Genomic DNA, 20,367 nt, shown 5'->3' on the forward strand with positions numbered 1-20,367 from the left:
TGTGGGGGCAGAGGCATGTGGCTAATTCAGGTAACCGGAAAGCTGGCTCTTATTATTCTTCCAGCTTACCGCAACAGTTGGGTTTCTTTTCCTTCCTTCAAGTGGGATGGTATGAGCAGGTTGTATAGCAGCGCTGCGTATAAATACTCAGCCCAGGGAGTCCAGCGGATCCGGTGGAGTTTTGTTCAGATTGCTGTGCGGACAGGCGAGTGCCGTGTCTGGAGGGCAGGCGGGTTTTCTTAGGTGCGCGGCGAAGTCTCCCTCCTCGGGAGGTGACTTGGGACCCCGCTGGAAGGGGGTCCCGCTGGAAGGGGATCCTGCTGCCTGTCTTGGGGCTGAGGGCTTTCTGCAGTTCAGAATGAAAAAGGCAGAGGCGCTGGTGGAAGTAACATGAGCTGGGGTGAGAGCAAACTGGCATCGCTGCTCCTGTAGCAGCAGTTCCCTGCGCCATAAACCAGCTGCAGAGCTGTGTACAGTCTAAGGGCATTGGTTGCATAAGGAGCAGGGTAGGAGTTCCCGTCGCCTGCTTGAATGCACCCTCTAGAGAACTTGGTCTCTGGATGATATATGTGGTACGTTGTAATCCTGTGGTCTTTATGTGCCGGCATAGTGTGTGTGAAAGCTTGGTGTGACACAGAAGAGGGGAGAGATTCGGGGAAGGACAGCTATGAGTTACTAGCTGTGCCACTTGTGTGCCCCTTTGCTGACAGATCCATTCTCTGTGTATGCTTGTGGACACGTTTTCGAGGGTATACACTTCTCATCGTTTGAAAACCTACTGATTAACTTTTTAAGTTGATCGGGATTTAGTGTCAGCAGAAAGCTGGTCTGCTTGCTGAGCTGCAGCAGCAGTTTCTGCCTCTGGCTCTCTATAAGCACCCATCTTTCTGTGTTTGTGTTTCAGCATGGAGTTTACTGAGACATAGTTTCTTTTCCAATGATGATTTTTATGCTTTCTTTTCCAGAAAAAGAGGAAGTTGTTATAAATGGAGAAGATGAAAAAGAACGGAAGGACCCCTATTTTGTGGAAACACCTTATGGTTACCAGCTAGACTTGGATTTTCTGAAGTACGTGGATGATATACAAAAGGGGAATACCATTAAGAAACTGAACATCCGGAAGAAGAGGAAAGCTATACCAGCCTTGGCAGGTACCAAGAACTCTGGTGGCCAGTGCAGTGGCTGGACCTCCACGGAGTCTCTTTCTTCATCAAATAGTGATGAGAACAAGCAGTCTTGTTTGACAGCAAAGCGTCAAGTAACCTTTCCTGTTGCTGCAAGACCCTCAGTTTCCTTTGAAGCATCTCCTTCCTACTTAACTGTTCCTGACATTAAGCAGCTTCCTCCTCCCTCCCCCCAGCCTCCTCGGCATAACCTCCTTGTAACAAAAACCCTCATGGAAACACGGCGGCGACTTGAACAGGAAAGGATGATGCAGGTCATACCTGGAGATGTCCGCAGGCCCCGGCTTTCCAGCTTTGGAGGCATGGGCTCCACAAGCTCCCTCCCCTCTTTTGTGGGATCCAGCGGGTACGGTCACATGTCTCAGCAGTTGCAGAATGGGTATCAGGGGAACGGTGACTACGGTGCCTGCTTCAGCTCCTCTTTGGGCAGTTCCATTCGCCACAGCCCCATGAGCTCAGGCATATCCACACCGGTCACCAATGTGAGCCCAGTGCATCTGCAGCACATCAGGGAGCAAATGGCAGTTGCCCTCAAGCGACTTAAGGAGCTCGAGGAGCAAGTCAAGACCATTCCTGTGCTGCAGGTCAAAATTTCAGTGTTACAGGAAGAGAAGAGGCACATGATGGCTGAACTCAAAAACCAGAGGAAAGCCAGTCAGAATGACACATATGGTTTCAGAAAGCGATCCTACAGTGCAGGAAATGCAGAGCAGTGGGAGCACATGTCTCAGGTGAGAAGAGGTGGAGAACTGTATATAGATTGTGAGGAAGAGGTGGAGAGTGTGGAGCAGAGCTCTCAAAGGATAGAGGAGTTCAGGCAGCTGACTGCCGAGATGCAAGCTCTGGAGAAAAAAATCCAGGATAGCAACTATGAAAGTCCAGCAAACCTTGAGGTTAACAGAGAAAGCCTGACAAAAGAAGCCCGATCTGTTGCTGTAGGTGCTGATGAGAACATGAATGATGTGGTTATATACAACAGATCTGCAAGGCAACACAAAGAAGTAGCTGTGGGGACAGAGAAAGAAATGAGAGAGTGTGGGGTTGGGGTGACAGAGGCTATGCTTGGCTTGTCTACGGAGGTCGAGAAGGAGATAGAGCTTCAGCAGCAGACCATTGAAGCCCTTAAGGAGAAGATATACAGGCTAGAGGTTCAGTTAAAGGAAACGACCCATGACAGGGAAATGACCAAATTAAAACAGGAGCTGCAGGCGGCTGGGTCTAGGAAAAAAGTGGATAAAGCCATGATGGCTCAGCCCCGTGTCAGCAGCAGGATGGTGGAGGCCATTGTACAAACAAGAGACCAAATGGTGGGAGACCACGTGGACTTTGTCGATTCATCAGTGGGAAACCACCTTCAGACGAGCAGCATCGGCACCTCCTGCAGACCTGCCGTGCAGAGCGTGGCTGCAGGCCCCGAGCTCCTGATGAGCCAGTGGCTGGTGAGGGAGAGGGCAGAGGTGCGAGACCAGGGCACGGGGAGCTCTGTTGAGCTGCGTGATAAGGGGGTGGGTGTAGAGACAAGAGTCTGTGAGACCGGCATCAACACAGAGGAGCGGGCAGACGTGCCGAGGCCCCGCGGGGCGGGGCCCGGGGGGCGGCGCGTGCCGAGTCCCCGCGGGCTGGCACAGGCAGCCGCAGCGGTGACGTCTGTGGGCTGTGGGGATTGCTCGGTGGACGTGGTGGTTTGCACTCCCAAGGAGCATGTGTCCCGTGAAACGGCCACAGAAGCTGTGCTCAGTATGGAGGCGACAGTGATGGCTGCGCCTTCTATGGCTAGCCAGGAAACCAGCACTGCTTTGGAGATGGTGAGTCGGTGCACCAGCACGGAGGTAGCCTCCCTGGCAGACTGCGGGACAAACACTGCTCTGAGCAGCTGCGATAAACAGACCAACACAGAGAGCATGGAGACACGGAGCGTGGCAGTAGGAGATGGCCGGGTGAAGGACATACACGCGTCTGCTAAAACGCGTTCGGTAGGAGTAGGCACCTTGCTCTCTGGCCACCCTGGCTCTGAAAAGCCCTCTGCAGTAAAAACCAAAGATTGTGGTGTTGGGCAGATAAATGTTCATGAGAACTACCTGGTTGGTCTTAAAATGAGGAGCATTGCCTGCGGACCCCCTCCATTGCCAGTTGTGCCGCCTGGCACCAGGAGCATTGGTGTTGGTGGGGAGTCTGTGTGCGAACCAGTTAGTGGTCTGTTGGAAAGCCCTCTGCCTCCACATGAGCTGAGGACAGGCTTGGATCACTATATCGAGCGTGTGCAGAAGCTGCTGCAGGAACAGCAGATGCTGCTTGCTGAAAATTACAGTGAATTGGCAGAAGCCTTTGGGGAGCCCCACTCCCAGATTGGATCTCTCAATTCGCAGCTCATCAGCACCCTCAGCTCCATCAACTCCGTCATGAAATACGCCAGCACAGAGGAGCTGCGGAGCCTGGACCTTCAGAAGCAGTGCATGGAGAGAAGCACCACGTCAGGTAAGCTCTGCGTCCGGGCACATGTTTGGTCGGCTCCTTGCCAGAGCCACAGGTCAGTCACCTCCTCGGCTCTCACTTAGACTAGAAACAGATGTGTGATCATCCCTAGTGAAATGCAGAACATAACGTCATTGCTGGACGTGTCCGTTTGGGTACCGTCTCCAGCCCACTACTGATAACTGAAGAAAACACAAGTGATTTAATCTCTCCCAGTCCAGCAGGCTCTGGAGGGCTTGACGGTGATGATGATGATGGCTCTGACCATGCAAGAGAGGTACCTAAAAGTGTGCAGCGTCTGACCACACTGCTCAATGTGTTGAGTTCACTTGTAGCTTTAAGAGTATTCAAGGTTAATGCCTGTGGGTTTGGAGTTTTGTTCTTTCTTTAAACTTGGCATGCAATTTTTAAATCTACAGTGTCAGATTTGACAGAGTTGAAAGTTGCATTCAGCATCTATATCAAACTGACTTGTTTCCACAGACATTTCCCTAGGTCTTGTAATGTTTCTTCCACTGCCTTCATTCCTTGTGCCAGAGACCTCTGGGGTGCTCTTCCCATTCAAGCAAGGCTGATTGCTTTGTAATGGGCAACTCCAGAGCACTTCACAGAAACCACATCTTGCATCTTCTCTGTTCCAGTAACTGTCCTAATCCCTAATTATAGCCTCATGTTTGAAACACACGAGCTGTAATTACTGCTGGAGGTTTTGGTGACACTTAGGAAAGGCAAGAATTGAGATTTAAATACTCCTTGCATTTATTTATTAACTTTAATAATTTTTTATACAATTAATTTGAGGGATTTCTTCATTCCCTGGGGTAAAGTTGCTTACTTTTTTTTTTAATTACTATTAATTTTGGATGTCTGATAGTTTAGTTCAAAACTTAGCCTTTTTTTCTTATACCTTATTGGTGAATCCAAGCACATTACTATTAAATGTAAAAATGTTGGCTTACTGGACACCAATATGTCATGCTCTAGCAGTGACTGTTAGATAACTGTCTTCATTGTCCTGCCATACAGTGACTGAAACAAGAGGTTAAAGAAATGTGAAAAACTTGTGCAAATTCGTCTGTGTTGTGGGTGCTGAATTGGGGAAAAAAAATAATCCTGAGTAAATACCATTTAATGTCATTATAATATTACTTGGTAATGAACTGCTGTATGAAAGCTCTTGCAGATTATTTACTGTCTTAAAATTTACCTGTTTTTGTTAAAAGGCAGCTTGGTAAATCTGATTCTTTTCAATTTTCATGCCCTAAAAAGAACCATCCATTAAATGAGCTGAAGTAGAAGTTTAGCTTCCCACAGTAAAGCAGTAAACAACATTTATATAGTGATAAAGAAAACATATGACATCCTGTCTGCATACATGCAATGTGATACTGCATATGCAATATTATTATATTTCTGGTATGCACTTTGTATTTTGGGCTTCTTACAAGTAATGATACTATAATAATAATAATAAAGAGTATCTAGCTGACACCACAAGTGTCCTTAAAAACAGTGAACCAGATTTTTTGCTAGCTGTGAATCCTCAATTCCTTTCCCTGCTTTTAGTACACAGTATCAAATGTGTAGTCTAGAGATTTTAAAGTATTTAGACACAGGTGGAGCAGCGGATCATATTTTACAAATATGTTCTTACTTGGATTCAGATTTCGCATTGTTGATAAAATTATTCTAGAATAATTTTATTTTAACTTGCAATGCCATTATCTTTAGCTGTGGATACTGAGTGTAAAATCTCTGCATTTTTAGGCCCTGGTGCGAACTGCGTGCCAGGACTGTGTGCGTAAATCAAGATCTGGGCTATAACGGTTCAGACCCATAGAGAATTGGAGTGGAAAGGAGGTCATAAGCCTGAAGTGTTTCCCATTCTCTTTCTATTAATTTCAAAAATACTGTCTTTTACTGCATTTATCTGCTGGTCCTGCTGCCTGTTCCTGTGGTTTTACAGATCATATGTTACTTTTCTTCCGTAGAAAGATGTTTGCTGAATGAAGCACTAATTAATTTAAATAATTCTGTAAGCACTTGAAGTAATAAAGCTCTTTTATTCCATGGATCAATGCCTCATGATAGCTCCAGTAGGGTTAAAATGAGCAGTCGGGTTTAAGTTATTGAAAGAAACACGACCTCGCACAAGCCTCGGTTTCTTAGGAAAACAGACTGAAAATACAGGCAGAAGTGTCTGTTTTCAGATTAGCAGTGGTAGTGTTGTCTTTAATATTTTATTCAAAGAGCATCCTTAGGAAGTGCCTCTTAGAGGTCTTTTTAGGGCAAAAATACTGAGCTGGCTTGGAGGCGTGTGATTTGGATACCAGTCTGCTATGATAAAGGATTAGTCGTCCATACTGCTTCTGACACTTGAGGTAGCACATCAGTCACTTTCTCAGCTTTACAGATTTTAATCTCTGCCTGTGCTGGGGAGATGGAGGCATGCTGCAGGGATGTCTCACAGCCCCAGTGCAGCTTGTGGCAGGCAGTGGAGACACAGGCATGAGAGTTGGAGCCTGCTGCATGGAATGCGGGCTGGCTCTGCTGCTGGCATCCCCAGGTGCAAGCAGAGTGGACCTCTGAGATGATTTCTGTACTGGGTCTATCAGCAATTAGTATATTGCTTGTTGAAAAATAAACACCTTCGCTTATGTAACTAAGCAACTCCTATTTACATAGGCACTGTCTTTCCGAAGCCCTAGTGATGTCAGGGAAATCAACCCTGCTTGTCAGTCAAGCCAGTTTCCACTCTGCAAAGCCATTTTTGCCAGCATTTGCACCCTGTCTGTGCCCAGCTCGATTGTATGGATGTGGACAACAAACATGGATGCTAACTGATCCTTATTCTTAGACCTGACAACATATAGGACTGAGAGAGGCGAGTGTATTCAGATTCTCCATTTATTGGCACAGATTTTTTGGGAAGTTTCGTAAGGTTGCAGCTGAGTGCGCGTGTGATATGTTTTGCAAAATACCAGCCAGAGACCTAATGGCACTGGTATGGGCTTTTCACAAGTCTTGTAGATGAATGCCTTTCACAGGAAAGGAGTTAGCAAGGGTGGTATTTAAAAACAACTCCTCAGCTGTTGCACTGAAATACTACCTGAGCGTGTTTGACGTGAAAATCCATGGCTATTTGGCCTCAGACATCTTTGAAGTTATCAGTTTTAGTCACTTTTGGAGCAATCCTGACTGAGCACCCCAGTGGAAGCATTACACTAGTGGTCATCATGGAGGAGGCAACTTTTTGAATTAATTAAGACTTGAGGAGTGACAGGAGTGGGAAGCAAGGGACATAGGAAAGTCTCATGGGTTAGGAAAACATTATGTGCCATCTGGTGGAAAGATCTTTCAGGGTTTTCAACTTTTCATCTGGGGTGGCAGGCTGAGGGACAATGGACAGACAGGAGGAATGATGGTGGTCTGAAAAGCCCCTGGTTGTCCAATGTTGGTGTGTGGTACTAATGAGATACTGTGGCCATGGTTGTTTCTCTCCGTGTTGTCATTCATAATGCACAACCAGCAGGGAATTGGAAAAAGCTGGTGTTTTTTTTAATTTAGAGCTCTTCTGTTCAATAGAGTTTGTAGCCTCTTCTCTCAAAGACTATTTGCTTGGTTGGTTGGTAGCCCCTCACTGGGCAGCATGGACCATGCTAGTGCAGCTGAAGAGTTGAGGCTTGCCTTAGCCTCAGGTGCCAGTGCTGTTTGAGGTAGACCCTGTAGAGCTCTGGGCAGCTAGAAATCGCACTGGTTGTCGACATCTAGACAAGTGAATGAAGCCCTCAGCTTCAACTCTGCCACAGATGTATGCTTTAATCACCAGGTTAAGTTTCTGTACAGATGTGCTTGTTTGTGTAACAAACAGGATCCATTAGTGACTGGCATATGTGAAGCATTTTTCATAATTCCTGAAAGGTAGTGCCTTATGCAGAACAGGCATGCAGATGGTCCCATCTGTGTGCCAGATTTGTTTATACACGTTTGGCTGGCATCAAAGAATACAGTGCCTCATCTGTGTTTTTCCAATGGCAGGTAGTATTTGTTGACCTGCTATTTGTGACAACTTACAAAGCTCAAATGCCTGTGTCATTCGAAAATGGTAGCAACCTCTGTATTAGGAGCTGAGGCATTTAGTGGTGGTGGTTTTTTTGTTTTCTTTCAGTTTTAAATATCCATCCAGTTATATTTGAAGAGAAGCAGAGTCCTGGTCAGTAATTGTCCTATAAAGACATGATTGAAGTGAAACTCCATAAACCTCTTCAAAGGTTTGACATACCTTCCATGTGTTAACACAAACTTACTACTATTATTATCATTAGAATATTTGCTGCTTTCATTTTGTGGCAGCAATATATGGAGTGCCACCTATCTCCTCACTTCTGCTTTGGTTAATAAGGAGCATGATTAATTTTTATTTTTTCAAAGCTATTGGTGCTTACAGTGTCAAGCTGCAGCTCCTACCCTGTCTGTTAGAGTGGCTTTGATAAAACCCTGGTTCCCAGGGACATGACATTCAGGCACTGATCTTTGCTCAGAGTTCAACTCCCATGGTAACAGGCACATTTATGAATATTTAATGGCAGGAGATTCCCATTTTTCCATGTAAGTGTTGTCATATTGCAGCAACAACAAAGCATCGGTTGAGAGCAACTCCTCATAAATGAGAAAGAAAGAAAAGCTCTGAGATGACCTTCCTGCTCTGCCCAGCATCATGAGTTGCTTTGATCCATCACTCATCAGGAAAATTAAGGATAGCTTTCACTGAGCTTCACACGCAGTTGTCTTGGAAAGGAGAGCATTTCATAAATAAGATGAACAGCTGCTTCACAGACGTGTAATTTTTTTTTTATTCAGTCTTGTTCAATTAGAGGAATTGGTTTCGACTTCCAGTTTCGGTAAACTGGCTTCACAAGCTGGTTTGGAGTTGGAAAGCAGCTTCTCGACACAAAGGAATTGGTTAAAGCAAGAGTGAAAATAAAATTGAGATTATTCTTGCAATCCGATTAAAGGAGCCATCCTCTAAGAAGGAGCATTTTCCCTGGAGCCAAATGGTTGTTGAAACATTTGCCTATGCCTGAGCCCCAAGTGAATCTGGCTTTGTCAGCTTATCATATAAAGAGTTTGTGTGTGGCAATTTTTTGTTCTGAAATTTCAAATTCACTGTCTTCTGACCTGGAATTGTTCAGGAGTACCTTTTAGAATTAAACTGTGCTTAGTCTTCTGAAGGTAACGCATTTATCAGGTGGATGGGTTAATATCAATTGTTGTAAATGTTTAAACTTACTATGTTTGCTCATCACTGCCTTTTTATTTACCTTAGTAGAATGGTTTTTTTCCTTCAATAGTTCTGATATGTAGACCAAGTGGAAAGCGGATTAAAAATTATTTAGATGAAAAAGATAAATTTTTAAGTGTAAAGCAACTTAATAAAATTTAAGACCACTGGAGAACAGTCTGTGTTCTTCAGTTACAGCAATTTCTAGGGAGCTTGTTGCTACTGTGAAGAAACCATTCCATGTGAAAGAAGTATTTCCTTGCTGTACATGCTCCAGACAACATTTATGCCCTGTCTTTAACAGGGAGTGTATAAGCTGTATGATTCGTTGTTACAAACATATTGTGCGAATAAATGCTTGCACTGATCAACAGGTTAAAAATAAGATCTTTCTGTAGCTAGCAGATGGGCAGCAATCTTGTGCCCTTTTTTTAGCTAGAAGCCTGTGATGTTCCAGCCAGAGAGCTAGGTTCTCATCCTGATGGTATTTAATTCCCCTGGCTTAGTTCGTGCCTCTGTTTCCAGTGGTTTAAATTTTTCTGTCAAGTTAAATCATTTTTACAGTATACTTAGGTTTGCTTCTATCAGATTAATGGAATTTTTCAAAAGCAGGTAAAAAAGGCTAGACTTCTGTTATCACGAGTTCAACAGGAATTCAGGGGAAGAAAATACTGTTTAAAGTTTGCCTGGTGAATTTACGTGACTACTCATGTGCTCATAAATGGGAGGGAAGGTCTGTGTTTGGGAAGAGTAATAGCATCTTAATAACAATGAATGGATTTAATCGGTGCCAGAAGTGGCATGGGTGATCTGCTGCTGATGTATAGTAGTTTTGCTGTCACCCTGGTTTAAACTGGTGAGATTTCAAAAGAAACACAAGTGACTTAGGAGAAGAGATTCCTTCTAAAAAATTAAACCCAGATGCTCTCCTTCCCTCAAGCCACTGCAGCTAAGCTACTGAAGATGCTCCCATCACTTGTTTCGTTCTGAAATTCATGAAAAGTAGCTTTCTGCATAAGGATTTATGAACCGTTAAGTCTGTAAGTTCTATGTTCTGTCTTACCATGCTCCTGCTTCTAAATTACTAGTGAACTTTTCCAAGATCTCCTACTATATTGTAAAACACATGTAGAAATTCTGCAGCTCCACATTGTACTTAACTATGCTATATCAACACTTAGAAACTTAACATCAAGTTTGCATTATTTGCCCACAGCAGTAAACTAACAAAAATCTGCAGGGTGAATCTACCTGATTGGCTGCGACTTGAGGCAGCGGCTGGCTAAGTGCTGAACCTTTTGACTGATTTACTGTTGGTGTTGTGCCCCATAACCCAGTGTCACTGAGAAGGATCCTGTGGAAGCATACTTGAGATCCGTGTGAGGTGAGATGGAGAGTCTATTTTAAGGTCTGTGTAGACTGGTGGTGATCTTCAGCCAGGGTTTCATTTCCACACGTGAGAAGCGTGCAGCATCTCAACTCTTAGAGCAGATCTGCAGCCTTGTCAAAAGATGAGAGGATTTGGCTCAGCCAGCTTTTTGGTTTGGTCAGCAGCAGGTGAACCTGTTAAATCATTGAATGTAGTGTTGGGTAGCACAGCTGCTTCCTTCATCCACTTTTCCAAGTGATTTGCACTAGGTTGCTACTCCCTAAGCTTCTCTATTTTGGCTGTCTTGTAAAAGGGAATGCCTGAGTTGGGACCAAAGCTGCCTTTCCTTGAACCTCGGGTACAGTAGACACAGCAAGCGTAGGTATCTACAGCTGTAGTGGGAGAATGAGTGTACTGGCCAGTTTGTCTAAGGCACAGTTGTTTGCTGTGTGCTGGTCCTCAAGCCCTGATGTCTTCCTCTTCTGTCAGGTTCTGGGGGCTGAGGAGGACACACCTTTTCGTCTTAGTTTGAAGGCAGGGCAGGGACCACATGTCCCAGACCCTGAACTCAGTGTGCTGGATGAACCAGGAGAGGTAAACTACTGAGATCTTTTCTCATTGGTGGCAAGTTTAGCTAGGAGAGAGGCCGTGAGGCAGGGAAGAAAAGTCTGCTTCTGTCTTTCTCCTTTGTCCTGCCCTGCAGCTCCCTTCCCAGCTGTCCCACGGCAGAAGGGAGACACCTGAGGAGGGTCAGACTCTGGCTCTGGGTGTCTGAGCATTGCTGAAGGCAGGGGATAATGGGGCTCACCAATGTACCATCAGTTCACTGCTCTGCCGGCTGCCCTCAGCACCGGTATGCTCAATCCCACCCGTGTCCCCAGGACACACTGTGGTTATCTCAGCTCCTTTGGAGGAGGGCTGTGATGCCTGGCAGAGGACAGAGAGACTCTAAACCTGACCGTAAACCCGGGCAGCTTTGGAGGTTTTGCATGTCTCTGCTCCTCCAAAGCAGGTTTCCTCCACTCTCTCTCTGTGTCCTTGGTGGCAATGCAGAAGCAGAAGGGGTGACCTGGTAAAACCAGCTGAGGCAGCCACCACCAGCGGCAGTTGGAAGCAGTTACTCCACTTGGTACTCTCTAATTGTAGCTGTCACTGCTCCAAGCAAGCAGAGGGAGAGACGGTTTCCTTGTTTTTCAGCTAAGGGAGTTGAAAAATCATTGTTCTTGGCTCGGCGCTCCATCACCTTGGCAGCCCTCTTCTCCTTGGCTGGTGGATGAGGGATGGCGCTCGCTGTTGGGAAGAGACATGACCGAAACCTGTCACTGCTGTGAAGCAAGGAGAGATGGGGGAGCAAGGGCGGGACTTCTCTCTTGCTTTCCATGGGTGCATGTTTCGTCCCAAGTGTGCAGGCATGTCTCTAGAAGGGTTGCTCCTGCATGAGAGGCACTGGGGTGGCTGATGCTTTCGCCCCCTGCTTCCTTGACAGGGCAGGAGGTTTTGGCTGTATCTGTAGTGACATGTCTGTCAGTACCCTGCTGTGTGCCTTTCCTAGCAGGCAGCTTCCCCCTGTAGCTTGGAGAAGCTATAAGCAATGGTGGAAGTGAGCAATGAGGTGTCATTGCTGGAGAAGGCACCTTGGAAATGTGTGTGTAGTAAGACGCAGTTGGAAACTTAGCGACTTGGGTGGGAACAGGAGCAAAGAGAAGGAAGCTTCTGAGAAGTGGTAATGTTTGGAAAAATCAGCTTCATCATGTCCTGTTATAGGGGAAAGTACTGAGGTGAAGCAAGAAGGGAGAAAGGCAGTATAGCAAGAGCAATAAAGATGTCTGCTGTATTTCTAGAAGTGAATATTGGAATTTACCTTACTATGCTGTGTTAGTATCTTGTGCAGTGCCACTTGTCTAGTATGTATGGCTTAATTCTTGATAAATACAAAGGGAAAAAAGTTATGGAGGCACAAGTGATTGAAGCAAGCTTTGAAAGAAGTGGTAGTGTTTAAATTTAAACATTATCTTTTTTATACTTGAAATGCTAGCACTTGAGGAAGATGTGTGTGTAAAAAAAACCCCACTGTGTTCCACAAACAAAAGTGTTTGTGCAGCTTTGTAGAGCAGTTGTAATAGCACAGCGGGAGGAACTCCAGGGGAATGTGTAAAAGTCTGTGTGTAATTAGCACTGCCTTTTAAACATACAATGGGGAAAAATGAGTGGATGCCAGTAAATGAGAAAAAAAAATAACCCAAACATTGGAATTTGATTTAAAAACAACCACTAGCTTAGTACAATCCTGTAAAAAAGGGAAAAGGAGAAAAGAAAGAAAAAAGAAATGCAGTGGGTGGTAGTTTATTGGAGTTGTCTCAGTAACTGGATAAAGTATATAACTTTTAGAATTAGTGGAATGTTGGCAAAAAGGAAGGTTTCCTGAAAAGTTTCTGCTTTTATGGGAAATGCAGTTTCTTAAAAACAAGTAAGATAAAAAGTGCTTGGGAGAAGGAACCCGCGGAGCCCATGAACATGCTCTTCAGGCACGTCAGCGAGTCCACACTGAGGCAGGGTGGCAGGAGCTGGGGTCACTGCATATACCGAAAGAGAAGGAAAAGGAAAGACCATTACTTTCATCCGTTTTAAAGCAAATATCTGTGCAGTTTTTCCTTGTATTGTATATTTTCATGGAAAGAAAAACTCACAGCTTTTTTTTCTTATGTTCTGAAGGTGATCACACCCTTTTCCTATTGGACCCTCGGAAAGAGTATTGTAAAGCATGACTGTTGCCCATTTCTTTCCAGTTTTTTTTTTTTTCCCCCCTATTACTACAACACTGATGGATATGTTTTTGGTCTTACTCCTCTGTGATGCCTGCTGTCTTCTCTGGCAGGTGCTACTTTGGAGTACATCCCTCATGGCCAACTTGCAAACACCCACTTAACTTCCAATTTGCGAACATTGAAGTTGGAGCAGGACACTGTGCCCGCACATGAGGAAAGGAAGACTCCCTTGGTGGAGGCTGTTCGCGGAAGGAAGTCCTTTTCTTCTCAGGACAAAACTCTCGCTCCACTTAACCTGACAGATGACCAGCTTGCTTCTGGCCTCTATGGTAATAACTAGCTCAGATTCACCTTTCATCATGCTGATGGAGTTTGAGTGTGAAATACAGTTAAAAGACGTTTTCAGGGTTCTCAAAATTGTGAAAGCAGAGAAAGATGTGGCCATGGGGAAATTCACAGTGCAAGACCCTGGTTAGTTTTTAAACGGCAGATTGTAGTGCATCAGTGAAATGCCATTTAGTGTCTTCATGAGAAAAATGTACTGAGAGAGGGGTAATAACTTTTTTTTAGACTTAAATTCATATGAATGTTATACTTTTCTCATGCTTAAAAATTAGTTTAACAATTGGTTCAGTGACTCCTGAAATCGAAAAGACCAGACTTGATTGAACCTCCCCACCCTGTTGAATAGGTTACTGTTAAGTGCACTGTCTGTACCAATGCATTAGTTCTGGCAATTGAGCTGCTGTCATCTGACACCAAGAATTAAGGTTTTAACAGGACAGAGTAACTCATTTCAACATTAGAAGTCTTTCAAAATAACAAAGAAAAAAACCCAAAACCCACAAAACAAAGAAATGTGTTTTCTTAGAGTTTTCTAAAGCATAAAGATTAGCAGCATGTTGGAAGACTAGTTTTCTGTTTCTGGAGTTGTTCTTGGAAGCATTCTTCTGTATTTCCAATGTACATCTCACAGTATGACTGCATGTATAAAAAAAATCAGAAATCTCAGCTTCAGTTCGTAAATTAAACAGAAAGCTGTTTGTCTAAAGCTGATGCAGTCAAAGCCAGCTACAGATTTGTATTGATGCCTGTGCTTTGTCTCCATTTTCAACAGTATGTACTAATAATGAAAACACACTCAAATCTATCATGAAGAAAAGAGACGGGAAGAAGGATTTGAGCAACACCAAGAAGAACCTGCAGTTTGTAGGCATTAATGGCGGGTAAGAGACGTGTCTCTAAAATATCTGTAGCACTTTCACAGCAGGAAGGATAGGAGGAGCCCAGAAGCATAAAGATAGCTTTGGCCTGTTCTAGATTTGCCCTAGATAAATACTGAAACTTTGCTACACAAATACAGAAAACAGTAGAGAATGTTGCAAGTAACTCAAAAATGGTTTCACCAGATTGTTTTTACATAGCTTTTCTAGCCGTTTCCTCAGATTATTGTCTTTAATACAAATGCATTGTGCAGTATATAGCCTAAATAATCACAATTACTTCATTTCATACATAGCGACTAAAAGTATTACTACTTACAATGGGAGAATGTTATTACTCATAAATCACAGTTGTACATGAGAAGAATAAGCTTAGTTCATTCATTCACCAGCTGCTGAGGTTGGTTACATAAGACAATTCATTAGAATCAGCATTGTAATTGTCCAGATCACTTACATTGACCTAAAATACCAGAGTGTTTTCGATTGTCACCGGAAAACATGTTGAAATTGTGGCTGTTACCTTTAGATAGGCTTGTTAGCTTCCCTGCTTATATCTGCATAGTAAGGCAAAACACAATTTACTCTGAACAAAATAGTTTTACTTTGGGGCTAAGGCAAGGTCAGACAGTGTGTTAGGAGTTCTGTTTAAAAAAGGTTGTTCTCTCATTACACACTGTGCCCATAAAAATCACTGTCAGCTGGCACTGACACTGAGTTCAGTAAGTAGAAAAGGTCTCTTGAGTAGAAAACAGCAGGACTAAGCCTTGGCAGGGTATTTTTCAACTTGCACCAGTGCAGGTGGGTACCAACTGCTGGTGAATGCCACTGAGCAAGCACCCTGCCCCTGCCCAATCTCCCCCCAGGTATGAGACGACATCGAGTGATGACTCGAGCTCCGAGGAGAGCTCCTCCTCAGATTCGGAGGAGGATTGCGAGGGCCACGAGTATCCCCACAGCCGGCACACGGAGGATGGGCAGCCTGCACCCCACGCTCCTCAGGTTTGCACCATGGGGCCAGAGAAGGACAGCACCTCCCAAGAGTGTGAGGCTGAAGAGGTGGAAATCAGAGAGAGGTAGGCTGCTCACCCTCTCCCGAGTGCTTCTGAGGGTGTTACGCTGCCTTGTTGTGTGGAGCAAGCCATGGGCTGTGCCAGTGCTGGTAAAGAAAGCACCAGTCCCATCGCTACTTGACTGCTGCCTGCTTCCCTGCTCCTTAAGCAGGTACCAGAGGTGGTTTAATGGTAAAACAACCATATGTGAGCAGGGAGAAGGTGTCAGAGGAGTGTCCTTTCCAGTGGCTGACCCCAGCAGCCTTAAATGGCCCATTTATAAGGAGACCCAGATGGCTCCCCCACAGCAGGGGCTCTCACAGGTCACAAACAGCACTTGTTTGGGAGCATGCAATGTCTGGTCTGTAAAACAGTAAATAAGCAAGCAAATGAGTCTTGAACCATACACAGTTCAGCAGCCTGCTGGGAGTGCATCTTGCAGTTGCACCTTTCACATTATCTCAGCCGTGCCTGGTGCTGTTCGATAAGACGGTGGGGTACAGCAGCAAGAAGGGCATCCAATCCTGAGATCATATACTTTAAGCAGCTTTAAGGCTGCTCTCACACCATAGTTTCAACATTTCATGTCTAAGTTACTTTTCAGATTGCTGGTAATGACCTGTGTTGGGTAGCATTTAACAGGCAAGGCATTTGGTTTTTTTGTGTATGGAAAGCAGTAGTGTACTGAGTTTTTACTGATTCTTGATTAGTGAATGGACTAAAGAAAGTATAAACAAAGATAATGAAGGGATATTATACTGGTTTTGCCAGATGTTTACAACTGTATTAGCTTAGAAAATTACCTAAAAGAAATCAGAAATTACCTATATTAGAAATGAAGGTAATTAGAAAATTACCTTAAAAAAAAGTGGAATAACAACAGTAAAACAGCTCAGACAAAATTAAAATGTCGTGTTTCACTGGACGTAAGCTTAGCATCAAACTTATCTGTAGTTATCAACTGCTAAATAAAAGACATGCAGAAATTAATGATTAAGAGCTATTCATAGGCCTTGGAGCTGTGAGTTTTGATGTGCCCTGAGCTTTATTTATACAGTACTGTAGGATGGCCTGTTATTTTACAGGTGGCATAAAAAGATGGTCACTTTCTCAGAGGAGCTCTCCAATTTTTATTTACCTTAGCAAGAGGTGAGCGTGAGGAGGAGCAGCAGGACAGCTTATAGAGCCATGTATACCTGGGGAGCATGTTCTTTGCAAGCTGGCTGTCCCAGCAGTGCTCTCCAAGGGGAGGAGGCAGGGTGCATGGCCATGTGGGACTGAGCATAATCCATGTGATAGTGGAGTATTTCATTGCTCTGGAAGCACCAGCAGCTGGCTTGTAAGCCTGGAGGGCTAAAATGCCTGCCATACACACATGAGTATGTTAGGCAATCTGTTTCCTGGAGATCTTTCTAGGGAAGTTGCCATTATCTGTGGCATGTTGGCCATAGCCTGGTGTTGGCATGGGCCTGGGCCTTCTCGTTTTCAGCTTTTCCTTGAGTTTTGAAATTTGTGATGGAAAGAGGGCAGAAGTGAAAATATGAAAGGGGACTGAAGAAAGTGATTGAATTTCCAGAGTGGAAGGGATGAAAAAGGCTGGTTCCAGTGAGCGGGATCTGGTGGAAGGCACTGACTGTGTCCTTTCCCACCAGTTAATTTAATTTCCATTAGAACTATTAGTATTTCCTCAAGTTAATCAAGTAATCAAAGCACAGGGTATGCAGTACATGCTCTGCAGTCATACAGCAGTAGGTGAGAATTTCCACTAGAAGCGTTGCCAAGTCTAAAGCATAGAAGTGATGTGTCACCTTCTCTCTGTTCCCGCTGCTCCTCCTGAGTACATCTCTGCTCGCTGTAGAGTGAATCCCTGCGTTGCAGCAGCTGGTGACTTGCGTGGGAACATTCATTCCCACGCAACTTTCAGAACGGTGAATGTTTCTATGCTGAAACATCAGGAGAAAAATTGAAATATGCCATCTATTCTGCTGTCTTTCTCAGATATGAACTAAGTGAAAAGATGCTTTCTGCTTGTCACCTGCTGAGAAACAACATTGACGACCCCAAGGCATTGACCAACAAAGATGTGGTAAGCATTGCAAAGCAAAATTTTCTCTGAGCTGCAACAGAAAAACTTCAAGAAGAGTAACTTGCGGTTTTGCAGAACGAGCACTGCAGTGGCTAGGCAGAAGAGCATTTTGTCGTTCCTGGAAGAGTCACAAAGTGCTTTTTCTGTCAGGAGACTTCTTTCCCAAGAACATACTTGTGCATTGTGTGCTGGGGTGGTGTTGTCCCAGGGCACACACATAAAAATAGTAACATGAAAGTGCAGTTTCAACACATCTGTGCATTCCCGTGTTATTTTTGTAAGTGTTGCTTTAGCACTGCTCTGGGCAGCTCTCATTAAGAGACTGTACGGGGGTGAGGAGCCTGTTTATTCCCAGGACAAAAGCTCAGAGTCTGTTCTTAAACTGTAGGTGTTCTGTCTCCTGAGCACAGGAATACTCTTTCTGTCTCGCTTACTGCTCTGGCAGTGTTTATCAGTGCAGAGGGAGTAAGGAGGATTAGTTCTCTTATTCAGTCTCAAGAAATAAGGTTGGTTTTGCTTCATGTAGGAGTTGCCTATATGCCTCCTACAGGAATCGCCTGTGCTACTTCGTGAGGGCAATCTGAAATCAAAGGAACACTGCTTATTGATATGAAATTGAATTTTGTATTTGTTACAGTTGTGTGGTGATGTAAAAGGCAACAATCCAGTGCCAGTCTGCTCTGTCATAGAGCACCTGCAGCTTCTTAAAGACAATAATACTGTCTGTAAGACACAGACAATAATATTGCCTATGTCCAGTTCTGACATTTCTGGTCCGGGGAATGTTTTGAAAGGTTGTTTAATATAGTTGTGTCATGTAGTTTTTAATCCTGTTTCAGTCCTTCAGGAGTGTAGTTTAGGCATTTAAACAACAAACACTTCAGGCCCAGTTGGAGTTGAAAGTGTCAAAAATGGCATAACCTTCTGATAATCTCTGCCTTGGAAGTGTAATTGAATTTACATTTTTCTTCCTTGTGCTTAAAATGTTTGCCAGCACAAGTGGTGCTTTGTAATTGGAAACTGCAGACTAATCATCTCTTGCTCTCTGTCTGTCTGTGATAAAGAAGTCTTGTCCAAAAGCTAAGGATCTGTATAAATTGTCCCAGCTTCTTCCAACATACACCGCTCTTATAGCTGCTGTTTACATCAGAAGGAGCTGCAGACTGCTGCTTTTGGGATGTGATGGATTACTTGAATAAAAAAGTGTACCATTTACTTAATAATGTGTGTGATACTGTGACTGTAAAAATAATTTCTTAGTATTATTTTGCACTTAGTAGTGCCTAAAATAAAAAATATATTTATACTGTGCCATTTTATGACCACTTTTGTGTTTCAACTCTGTATGTTTGCAAGACACATGGTCTCTTAACTGAAATGGTTGGACCTTTTAAGTTTTTATTATAGTAGTAGTGATGTAGAGTATTCTGTGTATATGTATATTTAGTACAGATATATATGTAGTATTGATGTATGTAGAATATTCTTCCTTTACAAGACATGAGCCCCCTCTAGAACATGTACAGGTCCTCTATGTTTTCTCTAGAGGCTGGAGAAGTGTGCTGACTCTCTTCTCTGCAAAATTCTCCTTGAACTGACTGGCCACATTGTAGATAGGGGTTTATAAGAAGGAAGACATGGTGATCCTTCCAGGTTACAGAATTTGTCTCAGAAGGTCAGAACTAACAGTGACTGCAGGACCTTCCTTGGCTCACAGCTAAATCCACTCCCAACAGACAGTTACCTGGCATAAGAGGCTCCTACCCCTCCACAGTCATAGAATTGCAGAATCACAGGATGGTTTGGGTTAGAAGGGACCTTAAGATCAGTTCCAAGCTCCCTGCCACAGGCAGGGACACTTCACACTAAACCATGTCGCCCAAGGCTCTGACCAACCTGGCCTTGAACACCACAGGAACGGAGGATTTACCACTTCTTTGGGCAACCCATTCCAGTGCCTCACCACCCTAAGAGTAAAGAACTTCCTTATATCTAAACTGAACTTCCCCTGTTTAAGTTTGAACTCATTACCCCTTGTCCTACCACTGCAGTCCCTAATGAAGAGTCCAGGCCCAGCATCCTTATAGGCCCCCTTCAGATACTGGAAGGCTGCTATGAGGTCTCCACGCAGCCTTCTCTTCTCCAGGCTGAACAGCCCCAACTTTCTCAGCCTGTCTTCGTACGGGAGGTGCTCCAGCCCCCTTATCATCCTCGTGGCCCTCCTCTGGACTTGCTCCAACAGCTCCATGTCCTTTTTATGTTGAGGACACCAGAACTGGACACAATACTCCAAGTGGGGTATCACAAGAGCAGAGTAGAGGGGCAGGATCACCTCCTTTGACCTTCTGGTCATGCTTCTTTTGATACAGCCCAGGATACGGTTGGCTTTCTGGGCTGCAAGTGCACAGTGAAGCTGGCTCAAGTTAAGCTTCTCATCAGCCAATACCCCCAAGTCCTTCTCCGCAGGGCTGCTCTGAATCTCTTCTCCTCTCAACTTGTAGCTGTGCCTGGGATTGCTCCAACCCACATGCAGGACCTTGCACTTGGCTTGTTTGAACTTCATGAGGTTGGCATCAGCCCACCTCACAAGTGTGTCCAGGTCCCTCTGGATGCCATCCCTTCCCTCCAGCGTATCAACCGCATTGGCAAACTTGCTGAGGGTGCATCAGTCCCACTGTCCATGTCACCGACAAAGATATTGAACAATATCGGTCCCCACACTGACCCCTGAGGGACACCGCTCATCACCAGTCTCCGCAGGGACAGCTCTCTGTGGCCATCCAGCCAATTTTTTATCCACCGAGTTGTCCATCCATCAGATTGGTGTCTCTCCAGTTTAGACACAAGGATGTCTTGTGGGACAGTGTCGAATGCCTTGCACAAGTCCAGGTAGATGACGTCAACTGCTCTGCCACTGTCCATCAGTCCCATAGCC

General features: G+C 44.5%; 1 protein-coding gene across 1 annotated transcript in view; it reads left to right on the top strand.

Moving 5' to 3' along the window:
• Positions 1–973: 973 nt before the first annotated feature.
• Positions 974–20,367, top strand: part of KANK1 (KN motif and ankyrin repeat domains 1) — a gene marked incomplete at its 3' end in the record, with an annotated part of 21,105 nt that continues 1,711 nt past the window's right edge. Inside the window, exons 1-5 of the mRNA XM_010019216.1 lie at positions 974–3,659; positions 13,182–13,400; positions 14,189–14,297; positions 15,161–15,370; positions 17,345–17,432. Coding sequence (XP_010017518.1) covers positions 1,397–3,659; positions 13,182–13,400; positions 14,189–14,297; positions 15,161–15,370; positions 17,345–17,432 — 2,889 coding nt within the window. The remainder of the gene's footprint in view (positions 3,660–13,181; positions 13,401–14,188; positions 14,298–15,160; positions 15,371–17,344; positions 17,433–20,367) is intronic.

The sequence above is a fragment of the Nestor notabilis genome, unplaced genomic scaffold, assembly GCF_000696875.1.
Source record: "Nestor notabilis isolate BGI_N333 unplaced genomic scaffold, ASM69687v1 scaffold24317, whole genome shotgun sequence".
NCBI classification, from domain to species: Eukaryota; Metazoa; Chordata; class Aves; order Psittaciformes; family Psittacidae; genus Nestor; species Nestor notabilis.